This window comes from Piliocolobus tephrosceles, chromosome 20 (assembly GCF_002776525.5).
Source record: "Piliocolobus tephrosceles isolate RC106 chromosome 20, ASM277652v3, whole genome shotgun sequence".
Classification (NCBI taxonomy): domain Eukaryota; kingdom Metazoa; phylum Chordata; class Mammalia; order Primates; family Cercopithecidae; genus Piliocolobus; species Piliocolobus tephrosceles.
Window position 1 is genome coordinate 350,704 of NC_045453.1, and position 11,238 is coordinate 361,941.

Genomic DNA, 11,238 nt, shown 5'->3' on the forward strand with positions numbered 1-11,238 from the left:
ACAGACGTGAGTCACTACGCCTGGCTGCCAGGAGTTCTTTAAGTTTATCCTGAGGACAATGGGGAGCTATTAATGATCCTTGAGTGATGAGGTCACTCTTGCCTTTCGGTGCCAGGTTTAGGAAGGGCAAGCCTAGAAGTGCTTGGGAGGCCAGGTGAGGGGAAGGAGGGATTAAACCCAAAGTCCTGGCAGGAGTATCACCCGAGAGATGGAAGACATTGGGAGAAGAGGGGACAAGAGTATGAGGGCACCTCTCCAGCAACTCTTCCAGCCTCTGCTGACCTGTCCCCTACCCCAATCCTGCCATGGGCGGGGTGCTAGGGTCTTGCCCACGGCCCCACAGGACACAATGCTGGTTTCTCAACTTGCTCAGTGCTTTATTGAACCAAGGCCCTAACAGATGACTCAGCAGGGCCTTCAAGCACAGCCCTGCCCCCATCTTGAGATTCAGAATCCAGAGGGTGCTGAGTCCTTGGTTTAGCTGCTTCTGTGACTTGAATATTTCCTCTTGAATAGATCCAAACCCTAAGTGTAAAGATTTCTGTCCACACAAATAGACACACATATATTCCTGCTGCAGGCTGTCATGCTAGCCAAAACGCTTCCACCTGGTTTGGGTGTGCAAGGCACTGTGCATCCACGGCCATCTACAGCCATCCACCCATCCATCCAACCTTCCATCCATCCGCAACAAGACAGCAGCAAGTTCTGACCAGTCAGGCCCCAGGGTTCACAGCAGTAGGGGCTGGGCTTCCAGCAGGCTCACGATTCAGGCCTTAGCCCTTGCCCTGGGAGCCCCCAAGAATAATAACCTGGGGCAACAAAACTGGGACTGAGTGGGTAACTGATATTTGACAGGGGAACCTAAACAGTCTACGGAAATGTCCTGAGATGGGTATAAAGTCAAACAGACCAAGCACACAGGTAACACTGAAATAGGAAAGAGTAAGAGCTTCTGTTCAGGCTGGAGGTGCTTGTGTGGTGGGACAGGAAAAAGAGGAAAAGAGAAAGGGGCAACATGGCAGACATACCACGGTTGCTACAGAGGTTAGGGGCAGTCCTGACCCAGGAAGTAAGGGCAGAGAGCTGACTCCCAGGCCAGGAAGGAGTTTAGCTCTGACCCATCCTCAGGGACCATGGCTCTCCCCCAGCCTCCGCTGACACACACACAAAGGAGCTTTTCAGGACACAGGAAGATGAGGGGTTAACCCTAACAAGGAAACAAGAAGCTCCTTGAGGACACAAAATACTGCCTTTAAGCTGGTATTAACCCAACTTAACTAACTCAACAGACTGGGTTCTTCCAGGGGTGGGGGGCACCAGGATATGGAAAATGATGGGATGACACAGGGGAATCGGGGCTGGGGCAGACAGGCAGGACACCCACACCATCCTTCCCATGGACAGCACCTGAGGCCTCCAGCAGGCCCTCAGCCCGGCAGGCCCATAGGACAGCTGGCTTCAGGCCTGGAAAGGCAAGGGAGGTAGCAGGACTGATGCAGGCCCTCACTGGTCCTGCAGCCGGCTACAGAGCTCCCGCCGGCTCCGCTCCCCAGCCCAGCTGCGAGTCTTGAGGCGGAAGGTCTTCAGCTCATCCTTGAAGGCCTCGTGGTTCATGGGCCGGTAGTCCTGGGGTTCACAGAAGTTCTAGGGCAGGATAGGAGGGTTCAATGCAGTGGAATGGGTAAGTTTGACAGGGACCCAACCCTCCCATCCCCCTCCCATGGCTCCAGCCTGGCCAAGCCAACCCTCACACGAAGACTGTGGCCTTCCCCACCCACGCTACCGGGTGCTGAGGGAAGAACTCCTTGTAGCCGCCTTTCAGGATATACATCTCGGGGTAGTAGAGGCTGGGGTAGTCGTTAACAGCACGATCTCGTTCCCTGATGAAACGGCACCTGAGGCATCACGGGCAGGGTGTGGTCAGAACGGGATATGCAGTGGCTTGTTCATCATGGGACCTATTCCCCACGTCCCCTCCTTTGAGGGCCTTGGGGAGCCACAGAAGGTTTTGAGCACAGGAATGTAACCAAAAGAACACTGTTTAGATTAGTGTGGCTACAGAAGAGGGTGGGGAGGTGGAAGGAAGGAGGTAAAATCAAGGGGATGAGCTCTCTGTTTCTAGAAAGAAGTTGCACCATCTTTGTTAGAGATATCTGTGCCTGGACCAGGAAAGGAGAAGCAGGAGAGGAGACAAGTGGGCCAAATTCAAGGGACCCATTCGGGCCACTCCTGGACAAGACCCAGTGAGGATCAGCGGTGGGAAGAAGGGAGGAGGAGGACCCAAGACTGAAGCCAGTGCCCAGGCCTGGTGCCCGGGTGGAGGTGGGTGCCACATGCTGGGATGCCTGGAGAAGATGGGAGGGCCACAGGGATGTGACTCTGTAAGGGGCATCTGGGTACAGATTCCCACCACATGGGTGAGGCCAGACTGGGGAGTCACTAGCAGTCTGATGGACCAGTGGCAACCCAGAAGGAGGCGGGGTGGGAGGACAGACGGCCAGGCAGAACAGGAATAGGCGCAGAAGGGGCTCAGCCAGGGAGGGCCCAGGTGCTGTGGATGCCAGTGGAGGAGGTTCCAATGGAGACCTAACAGCACTAAACATGGGGAGGGTCAGTGTCACTGGGGACTAACATGGGGCCCTTAGATTTTGAGAAAGACACTGCTAGAGACTTGGAACTAGATTTTCTGAGGGTGGCAGCAATGGATGGGGGGTGGACATGAGGTTTGATAGGCAGGACAGTGAGGGAGATGGGAGGTGGATACCATGTGCAGTGAAGTGGGGCTGAGGTCAGCTCTAGGCCATCAGATGGGACAGAGCAGAACCTGGACTTGCACCCTCGGCCATTGCAATGGTGCCAGCCCCTGCGAGCCTGGGCAGGGAAGGCCAGGGCAGACACTAGCTGGCTGGGCGGAGCTGGGACTCACATGCGGGGCCCACGCTCAGAGGAGAATTCACAGTGGAAAATGAGGATGACTCTCTTGTCCAGGCTACAGGGTGTGATGGGGCTCTGCAGCAGGAAGCTCTCGGCGTCGCGTTCCAGGGGCAAGTTCACCGCAGTCTGTCAGAGGAGCCAGAGGTCAGGCACAGCCCTGGGCCCAGGAGGCAGGCCCCTCCCCCTGCAGTCCCTGTCCTTCTCTCGGTAGGAACCCTCCCCACAAGAGGGGGCACCCGTCCACCCATTCTTGCTCTTGGCAGAGCAAGGGCCTAAAGCAGGTGGGATCTTCAGGGCCTCTCCCCATTGCCCCACCTTACCTTGATGTGCCCACCTTCATACTCATAGGGGTATCTGCAGTCCACAATCACAAACTTATCCACGATGTTGCTGAACTTGCCCGTCAACAGAGCCACCATCTGTAGGAGGTCATGGGGGTTGGTTCCAGAAGGTCAGGCTGGCAGCCAGCAGGTGGCTCTAGCCTGTCCTCTGGCATAGTCCATACAGCCTGTCCCCAGGGAAGGTCAACAGCGGAGCTACAGTCCCAAATATGCCTAGAAAATGGCGCAACGCTGTTTACCGTTTCTGGTGAGATGTACTTGAGGTCTTGGTGCTTTCCGTCTACTGTCTGTAGGAGGAAGGCCTGAAGGGAAGGGAAGGGATGCGGGAGAGAGGAAAAAGTTAAATTGGTAAGACCAGGAGCCTGGAAAGAATGAAGTTTCATTCCCAAACTCAGAGGCCACACCTGCTTTGGCCTTCAAATTCAGCTCTGGGTCCCAAAGCAACTGAGAGGGTCTCTTGGGTCTGACACCCAGGGAACAACCTTCCAAGGGGAAAGGGAAATGAAAAAGGGAAGTGGAAGAGATGAACTCCACACTCTGCTCCCTAGCCTCTGCCAAGCCCGAAGGTGAGGCATGACGGGGTTCCAAGCTAGGTATGAGCTTGGAAATAAGATGGAGACGCAACAGATGCCTGGACTGACTTGAGGTGGAGTCAGGAGACAAGGAGGGCCAGAGGGAGGAGTCTATATGAGAACAAAGGATGAAAAGATACAAAGGACAAAGAAAAGGGAGCTCTGGGGAGAGGGAGAAACCCAAGCAGCCCCTAGGCTAGAGGACCCCTAGTCAGTAAGAGGTCAAGCCCCCAAGGGGCCCTTCGCTGCTGCAGGTACCTTAGAGTAATCTCCAATCAGCTCTCGGTGGTCACTGTCCAGGAGGTTCTCAATCTCATCGTGACACAGTGATTTTGAGCGGAGGACGCGGACTTTCTGAAAAGTGAGTCAGATGGAGGCCAGGGTCAGGGTGGGGCTGCCCCTCAATGCCCTGTCTGGCTGGTACCCCCTTTCTCTGCCATGCCCAGGCTGCCACCTGCCCTCTGCCACAAACTTAGCCAAGGGAGTGGCTGCCCAGGTGCGTGCAAAAGTGGGCTCCAGGAGGAAGGCACTCACAGGTTCCTCAGGCTCCTGCTGCTCCTCAGGAGGGGTCACGCTCCGCCTCCGCTTATTCTGCACGGGCGTGTCCCTGTCCTGGGGCCGCTCCAGCCTCTTAAGGATGGGCCGGATCACACTGCAGGGCATGGATGGAGAGCGGAAGAGCCGCTGGCACTTGCTGTACATGACGAGGTCCTGGTGGACATAGCAGGTTAGGGATCAGAGTGCCCAGGCCCCACCCCATCCCTCAAATCCACTGGACGGTAGAATGGACCCCATGCCTCCAAATTCCGAGGGGGCCACCCCAGAGGCCCACCTGTTCCTCTTCCTTTTCCAAGGTCTTGACCAGTGGGGCGCTAATGAGACTCTCCATGCCTGGGGGAACTGCATCATCATCCTGAGGCCGGATTAGCAAGGATAGGGTCACACCCACAGGCATAGGCCAAACCCCTCCAGTCCCGGAATCCTCCAGCACAGCCTTCCCTGTTTCCCTGGCAAACCCCAGGTTGGGGTGAGAAGCTCCCCCACCTCCGCAACCTCCCCTCCACTGTGGCACCAGCCACCTGCTCTTCTCTGATTGGCCAGAGGTTAGGCTGTTACTCAGTTACCTCAAATTCTTCTTCTGACACTGGAACGAGGTCACGGTCCTGCCACAGGGGCTCAGAGCTCTCTTCTTTTGGGTGAACCCAGAGATGGGGAGGTAGGGGCCTGGCGGGCCAAGGCTGTTTACCTTTAAGTCACTCTCTAGGATATCCACAAATCCATCATCTTCCTCAGTATCCCCCTCTGCAGGGGTGAGAGAGAAGCGACCTCGGGCCATGGGGCTGAGCTCCTCCACTTCCATCTTCCGCTCAGGACTGAGACACTGTCCACATGACAGGCAGACACAGACTTAGAGGTGGGAACAGTTCCCGCCCGCATCATCCTGAGGAAAAGTTCCCAGTGCCTGGGGGCTCAGGGCCACCCTCCTCTTCCCTCAGGCTGCCTCCCCAGGCCCCGGCCAGGGGTCAGCTCTCTAGATGTACCATCAGGTCGGGGGCCGAGCTGGGCCTCTGGGCAAAGGCTTCCCTGCGGCTGGCCCACTCTGCCAGAGCATGGGTGGAGCTGGGATGTGTGGGCTTCCATGGCATCTTGAAGACAAACCCATCCTGCAGCCAAGATGGGAAAGGAGGGTCCTCACATGCCAGGAAACCACCCCAGCATGCCCCTCCTCTCCCTGGAGAGCTCCCATCCCAGTCTTCCAGAAGCGCACGTTCTCCTTGTCTTCCCCAGAGCTGCTGGCAGCTCCACCGCCCGCCTCGCTCTTCCTCTGGCCATCAGGCGCCTGGGAGTTGGTGATGTTCCGAAGCACGGGGCTTTGACCCAGCAGCCTCACCTAGAGAGCCAGGCAGGGCGGCGGGCAGAGGAATGAAGGCTGCATTACTCCGGCACCAGCCCAGGCCCTACCTTCTCCACCTCTCCTCCAGCTCCTCCCACTTACCTATCTACCTCTGAAACCCCATCTCCCACAGCCTGCCTGGGACACCCAGCTGGGAGGTGATCCCTGGATGCCTCCTGCTCATCTACCCCATGCCTGGCCAGCATGTCTAAGCCTCAGTCAGGCCTCAAAGACACTCACCGGCATAGACTGGAAGCGTCTGATGGCAAACTGCTCTCTACAGGAGGAAACGGGGACAGGTGAGAGCTGGGAGAGGCAGGGCAGGGACCAAGAGCATGTAGCATGCCCTTCCGGAGCCCTATACGTCCTAGGGGAAAGCCCGTGGTAGATGGAAAAGGCCTGGGAACACTTACTTTCGAATGACCCGGCTGGCTGCCTGGATGGCCTGTTCAAACCTAGGACAGAGAAGGGTCCCATGCAACCTATCCTCCCTTCGCACCCATCACCCACCCCAGCACCAGGCCCTCAGTCCCCCAGTTCCCAGCACCAGGTCTCCAGTCCAGGGAGGAATAAGGGCAAAGACAAGGGCCAGGGCTCAAGCCAGTGGAAGGGGTTGGGTAGGAAGAATGCCCAACCATCAGGGGGCCCAGGTACTGGGGAGGGGGGAGATAAGAGACAGCCTAGAATTTTAAAGGCTGCCCTGAATGAAAGAAAGCCCAGAGAATGGCAGTGATAGAGACAGCTGGGGCAGGTCACAGGGTCAGGGAGGCGTCACCAAGGCAACAGTCTCGCCAGCCTGCACCAGGCCTTCCACCTGTATGCAAATCACCTCAGCAGGGCCATATGGCTGCCAGGAAAGGCATCCATCCATCCTATGGTGATAGGCCAGGGGCACCCAGCAATGTGGGTGTCTACAGGGCCTGGACAACAAGGCGAGGCTTCCTCTCCCCTGTGAGGAGCTGGCCTGGCTCCCGGTCTTCCCAGGACTGGGGCCTGCTTTAGGGCTCCCCCAATCAGCTCCAGTCTGATACAGCAGACCCCCTAGTGACAAACGTGCAGGGCCACATCCTCTCCTCCCTCCTACGGAATTTTCCAGGACCAGCCTCTGTCCCACCCCCTCCTTCTGCCTTAGAAGGGGCCAGCAGGCAAGGGATTCCAACACATGTTCCCTCTGAGGCCCCAGCCCACAGCTGTGTTACAGGAGACCACCTGCCACGCAGAGCTTTTGTGCATCTATACACACACGCACACACACATACACACACACACACACATACACACACACAGAGCTTCTTTCTGAGAAACTCTGTATAACTGTCAAAGCAGGTGTGGGGCAGGGGACCACTCAGGGATAAAGTATGAGGGGGATGCCCCCCCGGGGGGGGCTGCTGTGCCCAGCCGACCTGGCATCAGGGATGACCAATTTCATTGGCTTGTACATGGGCCTTGGGGGCAGGGCAAGACTGCTCTGTGCTGCCACCAAAACCAACCTGCAGTCCCCCGACCCCACCCAATCCTCTCCCCATTTCCTGTTTGTGAACCAATCTGCAGCCCAGCCTAGTCTGATCAAAGACAATGGGAGGTAAGACAAGTCACTACCCTAAACCCAAAGCCACAGTCCCCAGCACAGGCTAGGGATGCCCAGCTGTCCCTACTAATGGCTGGCAGCTGCCCAGCTGCTTGGGCTTTAACAACTGGACAGGAACAGCTGTGCTCTGGAAGACACCACCCATGCCCACAGCCAAGGGGAAAGTGTCTGTCCAGGTCAGAGCCCACGAACTCTTTCTCCATTCCCTTGCACAAAGGGCCTAGACCAGGGCTGGCCAGAGGGTCAAGTGTCATCGAAGTCAAAGGTTGCTGATTGGCCAAAAGCCAAATCAATCTGCAGGCAACCGTGGTTTGTTTGACCTAGAGTGAGTTAAAGTTTTGAATTAACTGGATCATATTTTTAAATTGTAATATTTCACAGAAAAAAATGGGTATAGGCAAGAAAGAAAAACGGGATATACGCTGGGCTTGTATTCCTGCAAGACATGGGCTGTAGTCTAGTATCTGCTCTCCCAATGGCCACTGTCTCCACCATCCCTGGCCCTGAGCCCACTCTTGGTTGGCTCCCATGAGAGCAGATCCTTCTCTGAGACAGGGAGGAGAATCCCAAGGCCTGAGAAGGTCAGTGAGCCCCCCGGCCATGGGGATCCTAAAGCCACCCCATGGTCTGCCCGTTTTCCCAGACCTCCCTAGTGAGTTTATGCTAGAACTAGGATTCTTAAAGGCAGGTGCTGACTGCTTGATAGTAGACATTCCCTTCTCTACTCACGTCTGCTCTGCCATCTGGGGGTCCACAGGGCTGGGGGAATCCATGCAGAGACCTGAGGGGACAGAGCACCTTGGTTTGAAAGTAGTGGCACTTTCTGTATACTTTCCCCAACCATGTCCCAATAAGAAAAAAAAAAGAAAAGTTTCTAGTTTGGACTTTGGCACATTAGAAAATGAAACAAAAACCCAATCATGGACCCTGAGAGCTGACACATCATCTCCCAAATGGTACAGGACGCCACTCCCTGTTTACTATGGAAATTCCTTTATATGTGTCTTTAAACCACAATGCTCGCTAAGCATTTTTCTTGAACTGATTTCAAACAATTTGTTCTAGAAGAGACAATAGATTTTTAAAGAAGAGGTTATAGACTAAGAATATTCTCAAGAACAACTCAGCCCTGGGTGCTTCCCAGGTAGGGCTGTGGTTTAGGAACTTTGGTGTGTGGTTTTACATAGGTAAGATCTCATCTAGTGTAGAGAGCCCCACCCTCTCATCCACTCAGCCCGTCCACACTGGGTGTGGTGAGAAGACATACACATGAGGTGTGTCTTCCTCCCATCTCTGTGGAGGGTGGGGAAAGGCTCCTGGGCCCACCAGCTTGTGGGGAGGATGTTAGTTTGATTGGCAGGGAAATCGGGAGGCCCAGGCAGCCCCCACAAACTCTCCTGGCACTGGCAGATCTCCCCAGGCTCCCCTGGGCCTCACCTGCATCAGAAGATTCGGAGGATTCAGATGACAGGGAGGATTCAGATGCCCGTCGAGACAGGGATAGGCGCGTCAGGCGGCTGTGGCTGCGGAAGAGCAGGGTGCCTACCTGACTTTTTGGGGTTTCGCTGGGAAAGGAGCAGGGACCCGGGAAAGGAGAAAGGTGGGGTTCAAGGTCTCGCTAGCCCATGTTCCCACTCCCTCACTGAGAAAAGAACTGAGCGAAACACTACACCAGGAAAGCAGTGGCCCTGAGGGCTGGCCCTCTTCTCAGCTCAAGGCAGGTTCATTCTACAGAGGCCCTAAAGGGGCTTCTCTTTGTTGCCTGGTTTAGGAAAGGTCCTCCCAGGCGCAGGGGAAGGTGAGCCCAGGGTGTGAGCAAGGCAGCCTGGATGGAGACCAGCCTAGGGGTTGGTGGTCTAGCCGAGACGCTGCGGAGAGCCTTCCCCTAAACTGTCAGACCCCCACCTTTCCAGGATCCTTCCTGAAGGATGAACCAAGACCAGGTTCTCCCACTGGAACAACCCAGCTCTCCCCTTGCACTTAGGGAGCAGGATCAGTGTTTAATTAATTGCCTTAATTCTGGGGGCAGAATTGGGGTGGAGGGAGCAGGGGCACGGATGTGTGAGTGCCCCACGCCTCTGCCACCCTCAAGTTCCCTCTCCAGGCTTGGGAATCCCATCCTGGAGCAAAATGGTGGCTATCTGGGCAGAGATTAGGGAGGCAGCATGGTGGAGGCACAATGAGGGAGTGAGGGGAAAGACTTGGAGAGGCTTGTGTAGACTGAGAGCAGGTCACCTGGAGGGTGTGGGGGGCACAGCCCAGGTCTCACCTCCCATGTCCTGGGCCCCTGTGAAGGGACAAGGGTGTACCTCTCCACTGCCCAGGATGCCTCCCCGGGACTCCACCTCCTGGATTCGACTACCATGCCCGGTTCTCCAGGAGACCCAGGACTCCAGACCGGGCCTCTCACCCCTATATCCAGCCTCCTTGGGGTGTCCTACCTGCCGAGCCCGGCGAGGTCGTGCATGGTCTGGGTGAGGGTGGTGACCGGCGAGGAAGCGGTCGCGCACACCGGAGACACCAGGAGGCCATGAGATCCCAGCAGGAGGCCCGGGAGGTGGCCGGGACGCTGGGCGCCACCGCGCACGCATGCTGGACTGAGAGCCGAGCCTGGCGCAGGCTCCGGCTGGGGCACCTCCATTGCGGCGGGGCCGGCAGAAAGCTGGCTGGAGGGCCGGGCGCAAGGCAGCCAACAAACGCCGGCACAGCTGGCTGGGCCGAGGGAGGCAGCGGGCGCGGAGGGGGTGGAGGGGGGAAGGGAGGAAGGGAGGAAGAGCCACAGGGCCAGGCGCGAGGGAGGAGAGGGATGCGGGGAGGGCGGGGGGCGAGGGACGCGGGGCTCAGGCACCAGCCTGGGAAGCCTCTAGTTGCAGCTGCCACTTCCACCTCCTTATATATTCGAAAAATAACAGCGACCGCGCCGCCGGACGCCACCAATGGGGTAGCGGGTTAGAGGAGGGCGGGATTGAGGGCGGGGCCCTCAGGGCGAGAGGCGCCGAGGCTGGTTATCTAGGCTTTGGGTGGGTCGGAGGAATTAGGATTCATCCCATACCCTCGCACATCCCCCTGGCGCGAGGATCCAGGCCTCCCGAAATCCTCCTGTCGCGACATGGTTTGGAGCTCCACACTCCCAAAGGCAGCAGCAACGCCCTAGGGTGGCCTCCGCAGGACCCCCTGCGGCATATCGTCACCTGGTATCACCGCTAGGGACGGGGAGAGGCTCCAAGCGGCTCCCGGAAGTTTGCTAAACCCAGCTGGGCTGTGCGGTCTGCGTTAGATACCCCATTTTACAGACCTGGACGTTGAGGCGTGAAGTTCATTAACTCGTTCAAGGTCACGCGGTTGGGCAGGCGGTAGGCCAGGATTCGCTCGCTCCAGGCTCCTCTGTGCCCGCAGCCTCCCCGCCCCCGCGAGTGGCTGCGCTGAGCAGCAGCAAAACGTCATTCGCAGGCGGAGCGCCCAGCTTAGGAGGTGGGAGGGCAGTGGGGCCCCCAAGCGGAACTGACGGGAGCTTTCGGGGGACCCCAGGTTAGATGTTACCCCAACCGGTCCAATTTTCGCGGCAGCCCCAGTAGAGGCTCTGAACGGTGGGAGTAGGCATGGATTTCCGCGACTGGGGGTCGAGGAGGGTGTCAGCAACCAGAGAAGGGAATTAAGTATCACGCCCATTGATGACTTAGCTAACTTGGTGGCAATGGTACCATATTATTTAATTGGTGTTTCTTTGATGACCAGACCAGAGAGGCTGAATTTGTCATTCATTTAAGCTAAGCATCTTCCAATTATCTTTTTCTTTTTCTGTTTCTTTTTTTTTTTTTGAGATGGAGTCTCCCTCTGTCAACCCGGCTGGAATGAAGCCCTGATCTCTGCTCACTGCAACCTCCGCCTCCTGGGTTCAAGCGATTT

The 11,238-nt window shown here is 56.9% G+C and overlaps 1 protein-coding gene across 2 annotated transcripts; it reads right to left on the minus strand.

The window, feature by feature from the left end:
• Positions 1-353: 353 nt before the first annotated feature.
• On the minus strand, positions 354-10,773 carry CDC25B (cell division cycle 25B). Of its 2 annotated transcripts, none has more exons than XM_023220230.1 (16): positions 9,774-10,773; positions 8,770-8,855; positions 8,062-8,113; positions 6,158-6,199; positions 5,985-6,021; positions 5,619-5,741; positions 5,392-5,514; positions 5,097-5,231; positions 4,683-4,763; positions 4,385-4,561; positions 4,109-4,204; positions 3,518-3,580; positions 3,258-3,356; positions 2,930-3,063; positions 1,787-1,898; positions 354-1,647 (listed from the first exon to the last, which is right to left on the minus strand). In XM_023220230.1, the coding sequence occupies exons 1-16, from the start codon at positions 9,971-9,973 to the stop codon at positions 1,507-1,509; spliced, it is 1,701 nt and encodes a 566-aa protein (XP_023075998.1). In that variant the 5' UTR covers positions 9,974-10,773; the 3' UTR covers positions 354-1,506. The 2 variants fall into 2 exon arrangements, with proteins under 2 accessions (XP_023075998.1, XP_023075997.1); XM_023220229.1 differs by having other exon boundaries at positions 8,770-8,897.
• Between the last annotated feature and the right edge of the window lie 465 nt (positions 10,774-11,238).